Raw genomic sequence first — 23,159 nt, 5'->3', positions numbered from 1 at the left:
GGCCAAAAACCACTCAATTACATCAAATCTCAACCAAAGCAAAAGGTTTGATAGAAAAAAGTTTTAGGCTCAAAAACTCCAATATTCCCAGTTTTGAACTTCAATTCTATAAAATGAAACTCGTGAATTAAATATGAGAAAGAGAAATTAAAAATACCTTAAAAATAGATGCTAGAAATGTGATATGAGTGATTCGAGGCCAAAAATCTCAAGTTTGGGGGATTAGGGACAAGAGAGAGTCGAGAGCGGGAAATTAGAATGAAATAGAAACCGTTTTTCAGTTTTGAAAAACTTCCTTAAAACCTTTATGCTTGTAAGCATAGTTTTTAAAATCGTACTAGACCGTTCAATCTGATTGGGTTAATTGGAAACTGGCCAAGCCCAAATCAAATTTTTAATTAAGAAAATTGGCCAACTTTAAATTAAAGTCTTGAAGCGTTTGAATTTTTGGTCTAACCAGTGAACTGTTGAACTGGTCATGATTTAGCTAGTTCAAGGGATGCCATTTTTTAACGAAAAATTCCAAAGAAGAGAGGTGAGGGTTTTAACTTTTAAGTTTTAACCTATGACCCCCAACTCTTGCAAACCTTTTTTTTTATATAGAAACAAACTAACTATTAAACACACACATACTTAATTACACTCTTTGACCAAGCTAAAACACATTACTTAACCCAAAGTATCAACTCTTGCAAACTAAATGACAAGCACGCTAACCATTAGGTAGCTGTTATTGTTATGTCTTCTCTTGATTTTATATTATATATTTATTTTTCTTTTAGATATTAATAGTTTTTATTTTTTTTACTTCTTCTCTCTCTATTTTCTTGGATTAAAAGATAGAAAATCTTGCAATCTATTATTATTTGTTAAATTTATTAGTCATTCAAGAATTATGTTTTTATGTGTGAATGTGAAATTTATCAATTCATGTTGAAAATGGTTTTATTTTAAATCAAAAAGCTTTTAATTTGAAAGATTAGTAAAGACATATATACTTATTTATGCTTTATTATTGTCTATTAATTTTATAAAAAAAATGAAAAAAAAATTATTTTGAAAGTAGTTTAAATTACTTTAGATATTTTTACTAACTTTTGCTATTTTTTACAAATTTATTACCTTCATTTGTATTTTAAATAATTATAAAATCATCACAATTCAACCCTATTTTGAAAATCTTGAACCCTCCCATTTCGATTCTTTGAACTGTTTGTTTTTTAAAGCATTGCTTGTAGGTTCATTTCCTTGTACTCTTGTTATCATTTATTCAAGTATTCAAGTAGATTGATGCAATATTTAGTTGTTTATTGAAGTTTTATATAATTTACTATTTACTTCAAATCAATTTATTGGTAGAATAATCATTTAGGTTTGAATCCTTTACATTTCCTACAATTTACTTTAATTTGAGATGATTTTCTTAGGATTAATTTACTGTGCATTAGTTTACTTTGAGATAACTTAGGCAAATTAGGTTCATAACTTAGTCATTTAGGAACTTTGACAATTATGATTTTCTCATTCTCATAATCTCATGCGAACTCATGCATTTCAAAACAAGTCCTATTAAGTAAAACATTTCCAAACCCTATGTCTTAGTTTTCGAAGTTAGATATTCACTTCAAGTAACTTGAAAGCATAATCAAGGGACCAAGGTTAATTAAAAATTGATTTTTACTCAAACACACTCACATTGTAAGTAATTTATGGTTACCAACAGATTTCCTCCATAATTTGGTCTACCTTTACAATTGAAATTTATTATTATTTTTTTCTAATCAAAACTCAGCTCAGCTCAATATTCCACAAATCTAAATTATATAAACACAAATCAATTTTCAATTTACAATACCTTGGATTTGTCAAAGAATTAGAAAAAACACTCAATATGGACAAGGTCCCTAGTTGGCTTTCAATTTCATGATACAATCCTAGGAGGGAGGCCAAGTTAGATGAGATCTCTATGTCACAAGATAGATCTCAATGCCTTCCTTTGATTGGGGTCCCAATTATTCATCGTAAGAAAAAAACCATTCAAGATAAATTTTATTTGTGTGACCAATGTGGCTCTTTATCTGAAATGAATTTGATTAAAAATGTTTGTTTTTAGACCCCTTAAAACACAGATGGATTAACCTAGTAAGTTAGCCAAGTTATTACTTAGTTCAAATTCCAAATCTAGGTTATCACAATCAAAAAATCATATCATGTATAGCAGCAGAAATATAAATAACACAATAATATGATGACCTAGGAAACCACACCAGTAAAAACCTGGGAAAGATTTAACCTAGTTATCTTCAAGGTAAACTTGAATCCACTATAGAAAGAATCGAAGTTTGTACAATAGAACTTCGACCACTAACATTCTATTGCTACCCACTAGTAGAAAACTTACTGACCCGACCACGTGCAAGCTTCGAGACCACGGACTCTTTCTTTCTTGGATTCTCCAACAAGTACAAGCACATCTGCTTGTGTTTCTTTAAGCTCTTTAGTGCAGCAACTAAATGATCATCAAGCTCTCAATAGAATCTCCTTCTTGATAATCCTAAGCATATGTGAAGGCAACCATCTCTAGATCTTACAAGAGATCCACACACACAGCAAAAATAGAGCAACCTTAGAGAGGTTTTGGGTACAAAACCCTAGATACAAAAAAGGCACAAGAGGCACTCAAATCTCTCTAAACAACACCCCTAAAAACGTGCTTAGGGTTTCCTTTATATACTGGGAGAAGTAGATCTGAAACCCTAATCCTTAATAGGCTTGGGCTGAGTTGAAAATTCTGCAGATAGAAACATTCTGCTCGACTTTCGATCGATCGAGTCTAATTCTTGATCGATCGAGCTAGACAAAATTGCACAATAAATTCTACAGTAACTCAATTCCAACTTTACATAAAACGCATACACTTTAAGCAAGTCTAATCAAGACTAAAACCTGTTTTGATCATGGTTTGCCTACATTACAAAATAGAGTTTTAATACATTAGTTCCTAATTACTTAGAACCTAACAAAAAAAAATTTTGGAATTTGAATTTTTAAGAAATCACATTTGGATTAAATTTGTAACTTTTTTATTCAACTTTTTGCAAATATGGCTATTTTGTAGATGTCACTTGTTCATTGAGTTGTAACACCTGCAAGGTTGTTGATATGCTACAATTGTTGTGAGAGATACTTTCTTGTTTTGGACAATTTTTTTTTTTCTCTTAAATTGGTTTTGAAGAATCAATGGCAAAACATGACCATCTGCAATCTCCGCATGGGTTCCAATTGCAAGAACACTTTAAGGAGATTCGAATTGAGTAATTCATATAACATATAGGGACCAAGAGAGTAAATTTCATGTCATTTTGGTTTGGCCAAAGAAATGAAATATTTTGATACCGGTGTACCATTTTGAGGTTAAATATATGAGTAGTGATATAAGTTTGATGACATTGAGCTAACAAACTAGTGTGTTACCAATCACAAAATGACAATTCAAATATTTATTTTATGAGGTGGTTAAAGCATACCATTGCCATATCAGTTTGTAAACATTATGCAGTAAAATTTGTAGTACCTTTATCGTTTTTCGATACAAAGATTTATTTATTTTTATATTTATCAAAATATAATTTAAATTGCACTTATTTTATAAGCCTAAGTATTATCCTAAGTACATTAACCCAATGTAATCATTTTATTATATCGGCTGAAACATCAATAATGCCCAAAATACCCAAAAAATCTACAATATAGCCAGTACAACATGACACAATTCTACATTTTGTCTAGTACATTTTAAAAAAATACTGGTATCAATTTAATGACCAATATGGTATATGTCGCTAGTATGGCTGGTATTGACTTTCTTGATAGGAACACCATTGAATCCAAAAGTTTAAGTTTATGAGTTTGGCCCAGTTATGTTCTACTAACTACTCATTTCTTTTTTCTTTTTCTTTTGTTGGAGAAGAAACAACTCATTATCTAATGTGAAACTTCACTATTTAACCAACTACACCACTTACATGTGAATATTATAACACATCTTTAGCTGTAACACATCATATTAACATTAAATAATGTCTATCATAAGCGAATACTATACAAATTCATAAATAAGGTCTATCATGACTATTGGCCAACCATACCACTTACATATTAATATGACTCCAACTATAACAGTGTCACAATTGGTGAAAATTAGTCCAACGTAGGTTAATAGTTTACAAATTCATGGGTACAAATACAAAAGGAGTACTAAGTAGTCTAGAATTACAACAAAGTTATATAGTGTAACAATAACATAGGTTTCGAAAATAAATAATATATTGTAACAATCACATAGGTTTCAAAAATAAATAAATCACATAAAGACAACACTCAAAAATAAAACAATCAATAAAAGGGAAGATCCATCTTCTTTTGAGTTGCTCCCTCGTCATCATTCTCCATCACATTGTGTCCCCAACTTCACTAGTAGTTTCTCTCTCCAAGTCATCATTAGCGTCATGTTCACTCTCCTCACCGTCACTAGCATCAGTCTACAATAAAAGTATTTCGAAATAAAAAAAATAAAAAAGAGATATAAAGTAATCCAAAAACAACATGATATGAAATAGCACGATGTTAACATATTATGAACAATGTTCCAATCTCATCCACCAAATATGCAGATCAACTAAAACCAAAAGTGACAAGATCCAACAATCACAAAAACCAATGTCAGCTCTATTCAAATTAGATTTCTCACATTCCGCACCATTGTAAGATACTACATTTCAAATAACAACAATAATTACAACACCAATATGGGAGTTTATCTTTTTCTTTTTTTCCTTTTTTAATTACATAATTTGGAAGCAGTTGTGGCTCCATATTTATTTTCTAGGAGTTAATAAGAAACATAAATGATACAAAATCTAAAACAAAAGAGAACTTGAATATATCACATTGCCAAAAAAAAACAAAAAGGGTTTTACAATTGCCTTTTATGAGGTTTCATATTTTGAAACCATTGTATAATATTTTTATTATTAATCCTACGAGTTACATCTCTTCTAAAGTACATAGCCAAACAATCATTCATCCATTAATCTCTCATTTGATTGATTTATTTCAAATTTGCTAAGATCTAAATGGGCTTTTTTTTTAAGGTTTTTTAATTAACAAAATTTCTACTTTCATTGTTGAGCTTATTAATTTTTATTTTATTTTTCCAAATTTTAGCTCAAATTGGTTTGTTATTGAGTTTTATTATTTTATTTTTTAAGGGCCAAGATATTGATAACATGATCATATTCAAATTTATTTTAGTTGGACTTAAAAAATATTTAAGGTCATGGTGTTCAAAATTTTATTTTAGAGGGTCAAAAAAAATTAAAAACAAAACTATATAATATATAAATATAAAAAAATATATATATATATATATATATATATTTGCCAATTCAGGGGGTTGAAATTATATATAATATTGTTACTAAGATGCTTATAAATTAAAAGGCTCTCTAAAGGCCCAAATTTTTTTTTTTTGGTGTGTGTGTTAAGTAATTTGAAGAAGGCAATATGCATGAATGAAGGCCCACATTTGTGTTTTAATGTGGGTGCAATTGAATGACATCTGCTTGAATAGAAAATTTTGATGCTTTTTATTTAGGGAAATGCTAACGAATGTTCTTAGGATATTGGTTAATAATCCATTTAAAAAAAGTTTTTAGAGAAAAAAATTAATATTTTAACAGTTTTTTTTTTTCATTTTCCTTAAAAATGATGTCAAAATTTTCCTAAAATGAATTATTAATCAATGCCCTTAAAGCACTTATTAGCATGACCTTTTTAATTAAAGGCAACCTAAATACTAATAGTTAATAACTTTAGGGGATGTTTGGTACATGCACTTAAAAATTGAAAATTTTTATTTGAAAACATGTGTAAAAATACGTGAGTGAAAAAAGTGTATGAAAATACGTGTAATATTGTTTAAAAATTGAAAATTGTTGTTTGAAAACATGTACCAAACACCCCTTATATATTTTGAATTCAGCTAGTTGAGATATCATCATGATGACACATGGCAGTGGGAAAAAAAAAAACTAATTTTTTATTTTTATTTTTTAATAACCTCAATGACTTGGTAACTCACCTTTTCAGCGAACTTTTGGTCGCAAGTCTCCAATTTAGCCTCCCAATATTCTTTTATTGTAGCGTTAAGATCTCCATCTCCATCCCCCTCCTTTTTGACTCTTCGATTTCCTTCCATCCAAACCCATGTTAGCTTTGGCGTGCTTAAGACTCCACTACAGAAAATCTTCAATTTAGGACAATTCTCCACCCTTACTTCATGCAATGATGGGAATTTGATGGTGCGATTCCCCAAATGGAAGGCTGTGAGACTCGGCAAGTTTTTAAATTGCAAAGATGTCAAATTATTGAAGGCGATCTCATCTCCTGCTTCTGCTTCACTTCCCTCATTTGCAACTATTTCTGTCATTCTTTCGCAATTCTCAATTTCAATAGTTTGGAGTTGCACGAGAGTTCTGGCTGTTGAGGGAGTTAATAAACTAATCAATACATCAGATCTCCATACATACAATTTCTTTAAGTTGTGGAAAGATGTGGATGAGAATGGCGCAATAATCTTTAATATGCGAATATCTGATACTCCTGCTCTTGCAATTGGAGCCTCTACATTTGGAATTTCACCGTTTCCGTACAACCACAGCTCTTTTAGGTTGCAACAGAATTCTGCTGACGGTCCGCCACATGTCTCATTCATGGCATCGCCCTCATCCAATAACAATATTTCCAAGTTCGGGAATTTATCCTGGGAAAATGCCAAAGTAATGAACAAATTAAGGAAATAATGAGTTTAACATCCTCTAAAACAAGTTTGGGATTATATTATATTGCAACAAATTTGAACAGGGACTAGATGTATCTAAATCATCTAGACATTTAATCCATGGCATGCACTAATTTAAAATGAATAAATTCAAGGGATATGGTTCCTAACAAGCTCACTCAAGCACAAAAAAAGTATCAGCACATTAATTAAAAAATTAAAAAGAATGAAATAGCCCAAGCAACATAGATAAAAGGACTGATTCAAGGAAAATTATTTAATACTTCGGAGCTTCCATTAACATGAATGAACTGAGTCCCACTAGGAGGTAGCAACTCATGGTTTAAAATGTGATGCAAATTGATGTCCAATTAGAAAATTTCAATATTAAAGCTAGAGATAAGCAATAAAATATTAAATTACATACTAAACTAATTGAACCAAGTTTTGTTTAATTTAAATTAGGACAAGACAAATACGATCTAGCATATCAAAAATAATAACCAAGAAAAAAAAGAAAAATATTTGAATAGCTAACCAATGCACATTGGTTCAATCATGATGTTATTCAGAACTAAACATGAAGAAATGGGGAAAACAAACCACTCATATCCTATTTGACTTAAGCAATTAAATCAATTGTATTTTTGAAGTAAAGACCTAAACATGAATTTGCCAATACAATTACATTTTTTGTTAAAATTTGTTATTTCTACAAATTTAAATTCATGAGAGCTCATGATTTAAAATTAACTAATGGCAAAATACTAGGATATTATAAATTTTACAAAATAACTAATGTTTTTTTATTATAAAATAACTAGTGTGTTAGTTTTTTAACACAGCTAAAATATAATCAATTAATTTGTTTATTTTATATATATATATATATATGTATATGTATATATATAATATTTTTTATATTAATCACTTTCATTACCACATTAGTTTATAAACCTTTTGTTGTTAAATTGGTTACTACTTTAACATTTTTCATAACTAAACATATTTCTTTCCATTCAAGCAATGACATATCTTATTTAGTGTGCATTTGGGAAAATCTAAAAAATTTTAGCTCATTTGCAATTTCAACTTATTTTTCCTATTATTCATGGATCTCACTGTACTATTCAGCTAACTTTTACCTTTATCTACAGTATTTTCAACAAATTGTATTCAGTTTCAGCTAAATAAACTATTCCCAAAGGAATACTTAGTGAATATCAATCTTTTATCTTTCTTCCACTAGATAGAGACTAGGGCCAAGGGGGTGTTTTTTTTCTTTTTCTTTTTCTTTTTTGATGTATATATTAGGGACTAATTTGAATTGGACTTAGGGAATAAAACTTGACCCTCTTCCCCCAAAATCCCCCCCCATAGATTAGTGCAAACAACTTCATTACCACATTAGTTTATAAACCTTTTGTTGTTAAATTGGTTACTACTTTAACATTTTTCATAACTAAACATATTTCTTTCCATTCAGCCAATGACATATCTTATTTAGTGTACATTTGGGAAAATCTAAAAATTTTAGCTTATTTGCAATTTCAACTTATTTTTCCTATTATTCATGGATCTCACTGTATTATTTAGCTAACTTTTACCTTTATCTACAGTATTTTCAACAAATAATTTTCAGTTTCAGCTAAATAAGCTATTTCCAAAGGGATACTTAGTGAATATCAATCTTTTATCTTTCTTCCACTAGATAGGGACTAGGGCCAAGGGGGTGGTTTTTTTTCTTTTTCTTTTTTGATGTATATATTAGAGACTAATTTGAATTGGACTTAGGGAATAAAACTTGACCCTCTTCCCCCCAAAATCCCCCCCCCCTTTATAGATTAGTGCAAACAACTCCATAAATTAACCCAAACAATATTACAAATTTGTCCAAAGAACCACATATTAGCCCTTAAAACCATAGTGCACAAATCATCAACCCAAAAAATTTAACAAAAACTTATTACAAAAATTTATAACTAATGACCAATTTAACCACCATTTTCTCTAAAATGTTAACCATTTCCTTTAGTTCATTTTATAAAGAAATGAAATTATGCTTAAATAAACACATTCTGTCATGTCATTGTTGCATGAGTCTATCCATCGCACATGGGCTTAAAGGATACTACATAATTTTTCCATTATGGTGGTGGAATGCAAAATTTTGCTTCAATGGAATCTAGAATAGCAAATTAGAGGCCACCTAGGATAAAATTTTTCTAATTTAAGAGAGGCAAATTTAAAGAAATTAGTGAGATGTTAAACAACATATACTGATATAAAAAAGTAAAAATATTTGAAAGGAATCTGATGACCAATTATTGTTCACTGGCTTTTAGCCTGAATGACTCCTTCCCCATTTCATTTATATTTCAATTCCCATGTTGCAGGTTCAAACCTGCCTCACCCTTTCCCTTCCCAACAAAATAAAAAATTAGAAAGAATGTTCATAAAGAACTAGAAATTTTAAATGGAAGAAGGAATTAGAAAATAATCAAAAAGAGAAAGTTCTTATTAGAGCTAATATCTAACTGTCTTTGAAGAGTCTTTTAACAAACTCATAACTACATATCCAATTAACTATTTTGTGCATTCAATATTTAACTGTTCAACTAAAAACCAATCCTAATTATTATACTTTCGGTTTTTTTTTTTTTTTTTGGGCTGAGAAATTAAACTTTTGGTTAACACTAGTTAATTACATGAAAAAAAAAAAAAAAAAAAAAAAAATGGGCTTTGAACTTTAACGAAGGAGCAGTAATTGATATCTACTTACCAAAATTCTCAATGATAAGGGTAAATTACAACTTACCCACTTGTGGTTTGACCGAAATTTAAATTACCTATATGTGATTTAAAATTTGGCATTTTACCCATCTGAGTTTGACACTGCTAGAGTTTCGTAACCCACCCAAATATAATATAAAACAGACAAAAAAGTTAGGGTTTGAAGATAACTTCCTATCTCCTCTCTATCTTATCCAAGGAACTCATGGTCAAAACTTTTTTAAATGGTTTCTTTTGTTCTCAATCTATGGATTATGAGTTTCCCAAGATGACATTTGGGCCAGTTTCTATAAGCCTCTGTGGAATATACACTGAAAATTAATGTTGGTTATTCACATTTCGCGTGCGTTTGGGATGAGTTTAATTTTTTAACTTATTTTCACTTTCAGCTTATTTTTGCCACTATTCATGGGTCTCATTGCATTATTCAGCTAACTTTTACCTTTATATATAGTACTTTTAATAAAAAGTTTTTAGTTTCAATTAAATATGCTGTTCCCAAATGGACATTGCATTTGATAATATTATAAATGCAACAGATTTTTGCATAAGTTTTTCTATACTTGATGCTTAATGTCTTTACTTACGTAGGGACTTTTTAATTGATCATTCTAATTTGGTTTTATGTTAATTTGTGCCTAATATTTGTGACCGACGTTGGCTTAGAGATGAACAAGAATGTCAATCTTGAATAAGTGGGTTCATATAAGTTTAGATTTTAGTGACTGATCTATCCAAGAATGAGAGGGTATAGGCTAGAGTCATAAGCTGCAATATGACTCGTTCATGCTGAGCCACATAAGTTTTCTAAATTGAGTTTTTGACCTTCAGTAAGTGCATGTACTCAAGCAATTGAAACTCTTACATCTACTTTCCATCTTTTTAACTGTACAAATTAAGTTTCACATCAAATACCCCTGCTTTTTGATCAGTTTTATGTTATGTTTTAATGTTAAAATTGTTCTCTAAGTGAAGAGTAATAGGTGGGTTACAGAACTCTAATAGAGCTAACCTTAGGTGGATAAAGTATCAAATTTTAAACTACAAGTAAGCAACTTAAATTTCGGCCAAACTATGGGTAGATAAGTTGTAATTTGCCCTAATAACAAAAAAAGAGCGAGATGATTTGAAACCTTAGTGTCTCTATTAGAGACATTAACAGGTGACAATTGAATTGCAACAAATTTGCAAGACCCTTTCCTACTTATTATCATTCTAATTCTGTTCATATTGACATTTAGACATGAAGAAAAACATGGGAAAGTTAACCATTCTAATTTTTAACTTAATAGAAATAGTAGGCAAATAATTTTGGATGTCAAAGTATAATGAAAAAAAAAAAGAAGTGAACTCGTGTCAAAATATAAATGTTTAAGCTATTATGCATAAGAGTTATAAATAACTGAAAAATTCCACAAAATACGTTGTTGAGATAAAACTCTTTCGTGAGTAAGCGTGAGCTAACCAACTCATATTAATTACGGAATTATTAACTGCCAAGTAATATTAACAGATCCTCTATGTCAAACAAAAATAAAAAATCCAAATTAGTTTTTTTTTTTTTTTGGGTTAATTTGAGAATCCTTATTTTATACATTGAAGGGCATTTCAATTTTCAAGACCTCAATAATTTTCTATTTTGATTGCAATTCACATAAAATGAATTTATTTGAGAGAGAATTCTTAAACAATTAGTATGTGCAACTAGAATGCAACTACTAGGGACTGTCCCTCAGCCTACTACACCGACATATAATCCAATGAGTATATATTTTATCTGTATTAACAAAATGTAAAGACATGCAAGGGAAGTTGTTACCTTTTCACTGAAAAGGAAGCGTTGTTGAATTACACTAACATCATGGTCCAGCCCATTTGTTTCTTCGACGCTTTCCTTATTGGAACCAAATATTTTCAATTTGTCGCATTCATAAATGTCCAACTGTCTCAACAACGGCCACTCTGAAGTATACTTTCCTGGATAAAAACTCTTGAGCTCAGGCAATCTTCCAAGTTCTAGAAAGAATAACCGTGGGAATACAAACAAAGTGGTTGTCTCTATTCCTTCTTCTTTTGCTATGATTTCCTCCACTGTTGCACAATCCGTTATCTCTAGCTTCTCAAGTTGCATAAGGGCCTTCACCACAGATGTTGGAAAAACACTTTTTAGACTGGAACAACCCTCAATTTTTATGGTACGTAATTTCCCAAAGGTGATTATTCCTTGAGGATCTAAAATGAGTTGGTCAGGCCAAATCATCTTCATGCTATCCATCCCCCCTATTCCCAATTCCTCCAAGTTTGGAAAGACAACCTACAATTCACAGGTACACAATGAGTCAATAAACGAAAAATTAATTAAATTATATTCTTAATAACAAAGAGGAGACTAATTTGAGAAAGATGAAGGAAGAAGAGTAATAATCCCTTTCTTCAATACAGAGGTATTATCTGACAATGCAGATTCTCATTTCTTCAACATTTTAATCAATTATCATGTCCGTACAAAAGAATTGGAGATGAAATTTAATTGAATTTTCTAAGTGGACTCTCTCTCTCTCTTTCTAACGAATTTTACTTAAATTCAATCATAGTATATTGTGAAACTTCCAAAAATACAGGAATTAAAAATGTATCCAAATTACTTTGTACACTTCTATAACAGATATTGTGTAGAACAGTCCCATTTAAAAGACAGTAAATGGTAAGGTGCCACTCCACTAGGCAAACTCATTACACCCTAATCTATGATAAGGTATCAGATTACTTTAGTTGCATATCCGTTCCAAATTGATCATATTGCTTAGATTAATTTACTCCAAAATAGGAAAGACAGAATCGAGAACCCCCATAGACTTGATAATATACTGAATCTCGTCATTGTGTTGGATTGTGAGAAAAAAGAGTGAGATGATTTGAAACCTTAGGTGTCTCTATTAGAGACATTAACAGGTGACAATTGAATTGCAACAAATTTGCAAGACCCTTTCCTACTTATTATCATTCTAATTCTGTTCATATTGACATTTAGACATGAAGAAAAACATGGGAAAGTTAACCATTCTAATTTTTAACTTAATAGAAATAGTAGGCAAATAATTTTGGATGTCAAAGTATAATGAAAAAAAAAAAAAGTGAACTCGTGTCAAAATATAAATGTTTAAGCTATTATGCATAAGAGTTATAAATAACTGAAAAATTCCACAAAATACGTTGTTGAGATAAAACTCTTTCGTGAGTAAGCATGAGGTAACCAACTCATATAAATTACGGAATTATTAACTGCCAAGTAAAATTAACAGATCCTCTATGTCAAACAAAAATAAAAAATCCAAATTAGTTTTTTATTTTTTTGGTTAATTTGAGAATCCTTATTTTATTCATTGAAGGGCATTTCAATTTTCAAGACCTCAATAATTTTCTATTTTGATTGCAATTCACATATAATGAATTTATTTGAGAGAGAATTCTTAAACAATTAGTATGTGCAACTAGAATGCAACTACTAGGGACTGTCCCTCAGCCTACTACACCGACATATAATCCAATGAGTATATATTTTATCTGTATTAACAAAATGTAAAGACATGCAAGGGAAGTTGTTACCTTTTCACTGAAAAAGAAGCGTTGTTGAATTACACTAACATCATGGTCCAGCCCATTTGTTTCTTCGACGCTTTCCTTATTGGAACCAAATATTTTCAATTTGTCGCATTCATAAATGTCCAACCGTTTCAACAACGGCCACTCTGAAGTATGCTTTCCTGGATAAAAACTCTTGAGCTCAGGCAAACTTTCAAGAATTAGAGAGAATAACCGTGGGAATACAAACAAAGTGGTTGTCTCTATTCCTTCTTCTTTTGCTATGATTTCCTCCACTGTTGCACAATCCCTTATCTCTAGCTTCTCAAGTTGCATAAGGGCCTTCACCACAGATGTTGGAAAAACACTTTTTAGACTGGAACAACCCTCAATTTTTATGGTACGTAATTTCCCAAAGGTGATTATTCCTTGAGGATCTAAAATGAGTTGGTCAGGCCAAATCATCTTCATGCTATCCATCCCCTCTATTTCCAATTCCTCCAAGTTTGGAAAGACAACCTACAATTCACAGGTACACAATGAGTCAATAAACGAAAAATTAATTAAATTATATTCTTAATAACAAAGAGGAGACTAATTTGAGAAAGATGAAGGAAGAAGAGTAATAATCCCTTTCTTCAATACAGAGGTATTATCTGACAATGCAGATTCTCATTTCTTCAACATTTTAATCAATTATCATGTCCGTACTAAAGAATTGGAGATGAATTCAATTGAATTTCCTAAGTGGATTCTCTCTCTCTCTCTCTAACGAATTTTACTTAAATTCAATCATAGTATATTGCGAAACTTCCAAAAATACAGGAATTAAAAATGTATCCAAATTACTTTGTACACTTCTATAACAGATATTGTGTAGAACAGTCCCATTTAAAAGACAGTAATGTTGTTGGTAGCGAGTGGCTAGCAAGAAGACCTACTCTTTTTTTGGGTTTTTAGTTATAAGTTGTGGGAAACTTATCATCATTCAAGGAGTAAAATTTATAATCAAATCTTAAACATACCTTTCTGTTGAAAAGCACAAGATATTCATCATCAGAAAAGAAGCCCTTCAACTTTAGTAATTTGCTCATAGTGAGAGAACGAAGTTGTGCGAACATAATGTTGTCGTCACGATTGACCTCTATTTCTTCTTTTCTTTCTATCGCAATTATTTCGCTCATTTTCTCACAATCATCTATCTCCATTTCTTGGAGGTGTGAAAAGCATCCAACCATAGATGAGGAAAAGACAAATTCCAAATTACGACATTCACTCACTTTTACCACTCGCAAGTTACAAAAAGACTCCGCTGGAAGTTGAGTGTAGCATATCCGTTCCAAATTGATCACATTGCTTAGATTAATTGACTCCAAGATAGGAAAGACAGAACCGAGAACCCCCGTAGACTTGATAATATACTGAATCTCGTCATTGTCTTCAACTGTGAGATGCTTCAAACTTTGAAAACCTTCCGAATCTAATTCGTAAAGAATATTTTTGACACCCTTCATTTCACCCAAAAAGAGAGCTTCACATTTCCTCAATAATACTTTATACCCATCGTCAGATTGAAGGCTTATATTGAGCTTTAAAATTCTTGAAGCTTCTAACATTTCTTTTCTGTACAGGTAACTGCCTATGGCTATTCTATAGCTTACCAACCTTTCAAAAACCATGGCTTTTGGTAAAACCTGGTAATTCTGAATACGTATGTGTAACATGATCAGGTGATACAAATTGTCCAATTCTGAGACCATAGCATTACTTCTTTCTGTGCTTTGTTCTTCAACCTCCCATTCAACGGTGCTCGGTAGGTATAATTCTTGTAAAATCTTCATATTAGATAACACACTGGGTGGAATGACTTTAAGATCGGAACATTCTTCCAAATCTAGCAATTGAAGGTGAGTTAAATGCCCTATTTCTTTTGGTAATTGATCAAAATTTTTCAATGAAAGGCTAAGAATTTTCAAATTCTTCAGTTCCCCAATTATTGTTACATCTTTCACGTTACCGACTACACACAATGTTTGGAGTTTTTCAAGTACCAAAAGTGATGAAGGAAGTGTCTCCCATGTTTGAGAAAACCATATTTGAGATATGCTTAAAACTCTGAGCTCTTTCAACCCTTCAAAAAATGAGATTGGAATTTGCAAAGCCTCTTCTTGATCGAACATAAAAAATAAATGAAGTTTTGGACATTCAAACCTTTTAGGAAAGTCACAATCATCAATGTGAGGCAATGAAATTGCACATGAATCTTTACGATTTAAACGTTCTTGCAAGTCAGTAGTATTTCTTATCATAAACATCTGCCTTTCTTCAGCTGCAATATTAATTGCAACATCACGAATTACATCATGCATTTTGACTGTACCATTGTAATCACCTTCCAACAACAAGCTAGAATCTTTGAGTTTTTTAACCAATGTGTGCACCCTATGTCTTGCATCCTCTATTTTATCGAGGTTACCAAACAAGCTCAAACCCACACCATGTTTTAACAAGTCTTCTACTTTTATGTTGTAATCCTCTCTATGTAGACTACAAAGCAACCACAATGACTTTGCTTCATTACTTTTCAAAAACTCGTAACTCCACTTTATACTCTTGTACACCTTTTCATCCATTTCATCGATCTTTATTGAGTCAGACATTTTGAACAAGTTGACTGCATCCTCCCAAACATGTTTATCTTTCTCATTTTTCAAGGTATTTGCAACTGTTGTTATGGCAATTGGTAATCCAGAACATTCTTTGACAATTTTAAGCATATTTGGTTGGATTTCAGGCGTTTTAGCTAAATCACCAACTATGTTCTCAAACAAGTTTCTCGCTTCATTCTCAGATAAAACTCCAACTTGGAACTGCTTTTGGGTATCCATATCATTGCACAGAACATTATAAAATCTTGACGTCAACAATAATTTGCACCCCTTCTGATCATCTCCAAAGGAAATCCCAAGATCTTCCAATTTCAAGGGCTTCCAAATGTCATCTATAATTATAAGGGTCTTCTTCTCTTGTTTCAATCGCTTACATAGTTGATCTCCTCTTACAGATTCACTCTCCACCTCAAGCTTTAGATCTAATTGCTCCGCCATTTCCCTTTGAATATTTTTCAAGACTGGATCTTTGGATACAACTAAAAAAGGGTACTTGTCAAACAACTGGTCTTTCTGAGCTTCTTTTACAACTTCTTTGGCTAGCATGGTTTTGCCCACACCTCCCATACCGTAAACCCCAATCCTATTGATCTTAGGATCTTTGAGCGCTTCAAGAACTCCAGTTAATGTTTGCATTCTTGATTCAAAGGCCTCATACCCTGTATTCGATGTAGCAGTCCCTACCACTTGTGTAGGCTCATGATAGCCAACTCTATCGAACTTTCCCTCGTCCTTGATTTCCTTGACTTTCAATCCCATCTCAATTGCTTTCTTGCTCACTTGATAACGGGACTTCAAGTTAGGACACCACCCATTGCAGCACGTCATCTTTGCCTGCCCGCTATTTCTAATGAATTCCTCTGCCTCTGCTATGATCCCATCAGAACGGGTAAGCCATGTCTGAACACCAGCTTCAATTGTCTGTACATTATTTTTAGCCACGTCACAATCACGTCGCACTCTACCTCTGGCCTCCTGTAGGTCCTTAACTTGGGGTTCGAGATTATCAAAATTACTTTTGTAGTGAATCAGATAATCCAATTTACGTCCAAGTGCTGCAAATACGCAATCAAAAATTTTGTCGCCGATTTTCTCTAGAAAATTCATTCTTGCAACTGGCTGCTGTCTAGGAGATATATGGTATATACGAAAGAAAAACCCAATAAGAAAATAGTGACAAAAACAACAGTTCAATCAAATTAAAGGAACCCAAAAAAAAAAAAAAAAAAAAAAAAAAAAAAAAAAAAAAAAAAAAAAAACCTTCTTTGGATATTAATGGATAGACGGACAGTGTGCTACCGTCTTCACGGGGATGGTGGACCGAGATGCTATTAAAAACCTGAAAAAAAGAAAAAGAAAAAAGGACTCAGTTTTGCAAAATGAGCATCTTTTTGTGAATTGATTTATGATTTGTATGAAAATCGTATATAATTGATGAGTAAAACAAATATACGAACATTCTGTCAAATTAAAAAACAAAAGTTATAGATACACACGTGAAAGATATAAGAATAAACAATGGATAATCAAGTAATGTCCAATTTCATCACCATTAATGTAATAATGTTAACAAACATCAAACTAAAATTTTCAAATAAAAATATATTTACAAAATCCATAATTTAGTAAATTACCATATAATTTTCAAGTAACCCAGTACCCACTTAAAATGTTTTAAATATTAACGTTGATATATCATGTTGAGTATGCTAAAATAGATGCGGAAGCGGAAGTATAAAATAGAGAACATGAAGTTATGTGGTTCAACCTAATAGCATACATATATGAAGGCAACTCTCAAGGGTTGCATCTTAATTATATGAGAGAAATTATGTTTTATCACAATAAATTATACCTCATATTATACTTTGCACTATAAACTTTTTGAATGAACGTTTTGCATCCTAAACTATGACCCTTGTTACACTTTGCACATCGACATTAAATTTGCTGTTAACTTAGATGGAAATTTAAAGTTTAGAATGCTAAGTGTAAACAGAAGTATAGTTTAAAATGGTAAAGTGTAATTTCTCTTTTGTTTTTAAGGGATTGAGAAGATGAGTAATTAGGTCTTTTCATGTGGTGTTATATTTTTTTATCTAAGTTAACAACAAACTTGATGTCAGAGTACGGAGTGTAACAATGATCATAGCTTAAGGTGCAAAACATGCATTCGAAAAGTTTAAGGTTGAGGTATAGTTTAGAATGATAAAGTGCAATTTTCTCTATTATAAGAGAGTGTAGTATAAATCATGTATTACAATGAACATAACATGGGTATATATAGGAGGCTAAACACTAGACTTCTAGTACAAGTAGGACACTTGTCTTCCACACAAAGTAGGATGCGCTTGGGCTTATTATATTGGCTAATATATGTCTATTATATCTCTAACATCCCCACTTAAACTCAAGATGGAAGTTTGAGGTTGGATAAGCATGATAAGATTCCCTAAAGAAACCTTAAAGATGAAATGGGTCAATTGAGCGAATTCAGAGTTTTAAGTACAGAAACAAGTCCAAAATCAGAATCTATGTGAAAAAACTGAGCAAGTTAGGCCCATTTTGGGAAAATTTTGACTTTTAGTCACAAGTCAAAGTCAAAGTCAATGGTCAGTCAATAAGTTGAGCCAAAGTGGTGAAGTCACAAGTCAGATTCGGGTTATCTAAGTCGTGTCAGTTTGGGTAAGCTTAGTCAGATGACATGGCATTGACAAGGTGTTGATGTGGAAACACTATTGACATGATGATTACATGGCATTGATTCGACAAATGGCTAATGACATGGCTTAGATGATGTGGCATGATGATGTCATCAAACAACATCAGCAGATGCCGTGTGGCCCGTGAGTCAAGTGGCTGAACGGCAACAGTGCATGGATAAAGGGCAAAATTGCCAGATGGGGCATGGTGGCACGTTTGGCTTATGTTGGAGGCCAGATTCTAGGGTTCTACAAATCGGAGGACGCTAAAGAGGATGGTGTACTGCATGCAGCCGATAGATGAGCTACACGTGGGTCGATGTCGTAGCCTTAGGCCCTGCATGGTGGCGCATGGATTCTGGACATAACATATCTTATAAGAAATATTGTAGACATAACATTTCTAATATTATTTTGTTTTCATAGACGATTTTGGTCACCTTGTATGGCTCTATCCTATGAAACTCAAAACTCCAAAGTAATAGTGTTGTATGCTTTCTTCATTTAAGAAGATGATAGAAAATCATTATCTACCAAGATCAAGTACTTTCAAAGTGATGGGGCATTATAATTAACAAGAAGTTTATTTAAATCTATCTTGGATGATTGTGGCATTATTGCTTGAATCTCATCTTCTCACACTCAACAGCAAAGTAGTATAGCTGTGAAGCATCGACACCTTTTTCATAACTTTTGTATTTGATAAATGGGTTACTCACACTTGTTTTGAACTCTAAATCTCCTTACAAGGTTCTCTCTAATACATGCACAGACTATTACCACCCTCGCACCTTCGGATGTACCTGCTATCCTTATTTGAGGCCATACAAGCACAATAAATGCATTGCATTCTAAATGCATTTAGACTACTTCTAATGCATGTTTCTAGGATTGTATGCATTTATCTAAAATTAATTAATTCGTATACATTTTATATTTTTCAAAACTATTAATATACTTAGACATGTAATTTAATTTTTTTAGCCAAAAAAAAAAGATACTTCATTTAACGTGTTTGCAAAAAGATCAATTGTCATTACTATAATTTAAAGGATAATTACAAATTACTAAATGAAATAAAATATTTTTTTGAGTTATATAAAATTGATTTCATGAAATTTTTTTTTATTATATATATATATATATATATAGAGAGAGAGAGAGAGAGAGAGAGAGAGAGAGAGAGAGAGAGAGAGAGAGAGTTAATGATGCAGGAGACACAAGAAAATTATTATTTAGTATTATTTATGTTTACAAGTCAATTGTATTTTTATATTTTAGGTCCTAGAATTCAGAAGTAAGGTTATTTTTGTAATAAGGCAATTCAAGTTTTCTAGTCAACTAGAACTAGAGTTTAGCAATCCTTTATAAGCAACCTATCGTACTCCTTAAGGAGTTAGTTGATATTTTGATGAATGAAAAAAATGGCTATTTGGTCTCTTTTGGTCTGCTGTTGACTCCAGGTCCACTAGGCGAATCATATCTCATAAGGTCGCTTAGGGTTAACTTGAGACCTTAATACAAATCTGGGTACATTATTTTTGTCCAACTTCCTATATCCACCATCACTCATTTAACTTCAAATCCCCCTATTTAGAGGGTAAGAATTAGGGCATTATCATGGGGCTAAATAGTTCCCTCTTTATCCTACTCCAAAAATCCTAGCACATGCTTCTCTTCCAATCTCAACCTTTTCTCTAGCCTTGATATTTGCCCTTCCTCAGATTGAGGAGCAAATGCCATCACACGAGGTGCGCTTGTACTTGCCTCACCTCTAAAATGGGTGACATGGATGACTTCTATAACTCCCAAAGGTGGTTGAGGTGTTAGGCCAATTCTATAGGGCATTTCTCTGATCTAGGAACCATTTCAGATGCACTAGTTGATTCAAAAAGTCTTAGAGAGTTCGACACTCCTTGGTCGTGTGTCCCTAATCTTGGTGGTATTGGTAGTAGAGGCTCTAGTTCCTTCAGGTGGGGTTACTTCTCATCTTGTTTGGCCACCGCAAATAGGGATCATCCTTAATCATATCTACTATAAAGTAAATTGGTTCCTTAAACACCGTATTCACTATTTTAGTTGTCTTCCTTAGTGGCTGTTAGGACATATGTGATTCACTTGTTAGGAACATATGTCTCTATTTTATGTAATTGGCTTATCCTTTGACAAAACACACTTTATTTGTATTTAGGTAAATCTAAAATATGTTTAATACTTCAAGAAACTGTGTTTCAAGATCAAGTGTTGAAGACATGCAAGTCTATCCCAGATTCAAGCTGAAGAAGTGCTATTCATTAAAACTTGACAGCTAGCTCGACAGCTAGCTATCCATCGAGCTTAAGAAGCTTTCCAGCCCCATGGCTCGATAGTTGCTTGACAGCATCTCGATAGACAGGTATCTGTCGAGCTTTATGAAAAACAAAATTTCAGTTCTGTTTTTACTCTAATTCGGGATTATGTGTTTGGACTTTCTTTTCTTCAAACCTTAGACATATAAAAGGATTATTTTAAAGGCCATCAAAGTGTACACAAGTTGCACAAGTGTTGAGCAAAGTTTTTTCAAGCAATTTGTAACCAAAGACAAAGTTTTGCCCTAGTTCATCATTCTTGTGAAGAAGTTGCTGTGTATGTGCACCGTAAGGTTTTGTGACCAAGCATCTTCTTGATCTTCATTGTTGGGATAAGCGTGCATCGAAAGGGGAAATTGTCACTACAGAACAAGTCCAATTGGGTATTAGGGTAAGGGTTCAACTATAGGTTGATATAAGGTACTGGGATTCCTTTACTTATAACAGCTTGTTTTGATAATAGTGGAATTTCGGGAGTGGTGACTAGAAAATCAACCGATGGGGTTTTTGCCGTTAAGTTTTCCCCATTCGTAAACAAATTACCGTGTTATTTATTTTCTGCTGCATAATTAGTTTATTGGTGATTTTTTTGTGCTACCACGTATTTGCAAGTTAATTTGATTAATTAATAAACTTGACTAACTAATAAATTAATTCATCACAAGGGGTAAATTTGTTTTTGGCTTATCATGTGGCATCAGAGCAGGCACACTCTGATTAGGGTTTAATCTTTGCTGTGTTGATCCATTGACCCTTGTTTGTCATGGATAGAGGACAGTCGTTAATCATACCTCCTTTATTTAATGGCACTAACTATGCATACTGGAAAGTATGCATGAGAGCTTTCTTGCAGTCTTTTGTTGAGAAAGTGTGGCAAACTGTTGAGATAGACTAGACCAAGCCGAAGGAAGCGCCGGTCGACTGGGATGATGCCAAGATCAAGGCAGCAAACTTCAACAACAGAGCGTTGAATGCCTTATTCAGTGCAGTCACTAATGAGGAGTTCAAGAAGATATCGTCCACTGAAACTGCTAAGGAAGCATGGACCATCCTCCAGACAACCTTTGAGGGAACAAAGGCTATTAAGGATTCAAAACTTTAGAGGCTCACTACAAGCTTTGAAGAGATTAAGATGGAGGAGGATGAGTCATTTGATGAGTTTTATGCCAAGATCAAGGACATAGTGAACTCAGCTTTCAATCTTGGGGAAATCATTCCTGAACCCAAGATTATGAGAAAGGTGCTTAGATCTTTACCTGAGAGATTCCATGCCAAGATTATGGCAATCGAGGAATCAAAGGACATTGACAAGATTCCTTTGACAAAGTTGGTTGGAAATCTGCAAACTTACGAGCTAGGTTTGACTAGGATTAACAAGACGGGTAAAGGCAAGAGCATGGCATTGAAGGTCAAGAGCAGTGAGACAGATGAGTCTTCATATGATGAAGATTCTAAGATGAAGTCCAACATCACCAGGTAGTTCAAGAAGTTTATGAAGAATGCCAATGGAAAGGGCTTTGACAAGGACCGTAGGCAATCCAGTTCTTCTTAGTTCAAGATCCCAGACAAAGGGAAGAGGGATGCAAAGGCTGGCGGTCAGTACACTGTTCCCGCAAGACCTAAGTGCTTTGGATGTCAAGGTTTCGATCACATGAAACAAGAGTGTCCTACATATCTCAAGAGCATTGGGAAGAGCAAGGCACTTATTGCTACCTTGAGCGACACTGAGCCTGAGGATGATTCCGACAATGAGGATGACGGAATCTTGAATACCTTCACTGCCACTGTCAATCCTACTGATGGGATTTTTAAAGATGTGGTTAAAGAAGAGGAATTGGTGGAATCCAAGTTTGAGAAGATAGATGATCAAGATGATATTCATACAACTTATGAGAAATTATACAAGCTTTCTGAGAAACATGAGAAACTTTACAGGCTAACCACCAAGAAGCTCAGTGATGTGGAACTTGATCGTGAAGAGTTTTCCACAAAGTTTGATGAGGCTAATCAAACTATTGGAGTATGTTAGGTTCTAAAGTCTTAGGATTTTATGTATTTAGAACTCTAATTTGTATTGTTGGCAAACCATGATCAAAACAATATTTTAGAAGTGTTTTAGTCTAGCTCAAAGTTGTGATTTTATGTAAAGTTGGAATCGAGTTAAAGCAAGAAGCATTGTGCCTTTCGGCCTGGCTCGATTGATCGAAAGACAGGCTCGATCGAT

The 23,159-nt window shown here is 32.6% G+C and overlaps 2 protein-coding genes across 2 annotated transcripts in view; both read right to left on the bottom strand.

The window, feature by feature from the left end:
- Positions 1 to 4,249: 4,249 nt before the first annotated feature.
- Positions 4,250 to 6,574, bottom strand: LOC115979609. Its single transcript, XM_031101661.1, has 2 exons — positions 6,143 to 6,574; positions 4,250 to 4,541 (listed from the first exon to the last, which is right to left on the bottom strand). The coding sequence occupies exons 1-2, from the start codon at positions 6,488 to 6,490 to the stop codon at positions 4,452 to 4,454; spliced, it is 438 nt and encodes a 145-aa protein (XP_030957521.1). The 5' UTR covers positions 6,491 to 6,574; the 3' UTR covers positions 4,250 to 4,451.
- Positions 6,510 to 23,159, bottom strand: part of LOC115980758 (disease resistance protein At4g27190-like) — a 29,967-nt gene continuing 13,317 nt past the window's right edge. The window contains exons 3-8 of the mRNA XM_031102978.1: positions 17,146 to 17,224; positions 14,242 to 17,011; positions 13,241 to 13,735; positions 11,454 to 11,948; positions 6,591 to 6,823; positions 6,510 to 6,540 (exon numbers count right to left, since the gene is read on the bottom strand). Of these exons, the coding sequence (XP_030958838.1) occupies positions 6,510 to 6,540; positions 6,591 to 6,823; positions 11,454 to 11,948; positions 13,241 to 13,735; positions 14,242 to 16,992 (4,005 nt within the window). The 5' untranslated portion in view covers positions 16,993 to 17,011; positions 17,146 to 17,224. The remainder of the gene's footprint in view (positions 6,541 to 6,590; positions 6,824 to 11,453; positions 11,949 to 13,240; positions 13,736 to 14,241; positions 17,012 to 17,145; positions 17,225 to 23,159) is intronic.

This window comes from Quercus lobata, chromosome 3 (assembly GCF_001633185.2).
Source record: "Quercus lobata isolate SW786 chromosome 3, ValleyOak3.0 Primary Assembly, whole genome shotgun sequence".
In the NCBI taxonomy this organism is placed as follows: Eukaryota; Viridiplantae; Streptophyta; class Magnoliopsida; order Fagales; family Fagaceae; genus Quercus; species Quercus lobata.
The sequence above is the reverse complement of the archived record's forward strand: the minus strand, read 5'-3'. Positions and strand labels throughout refer to the sequence as shown.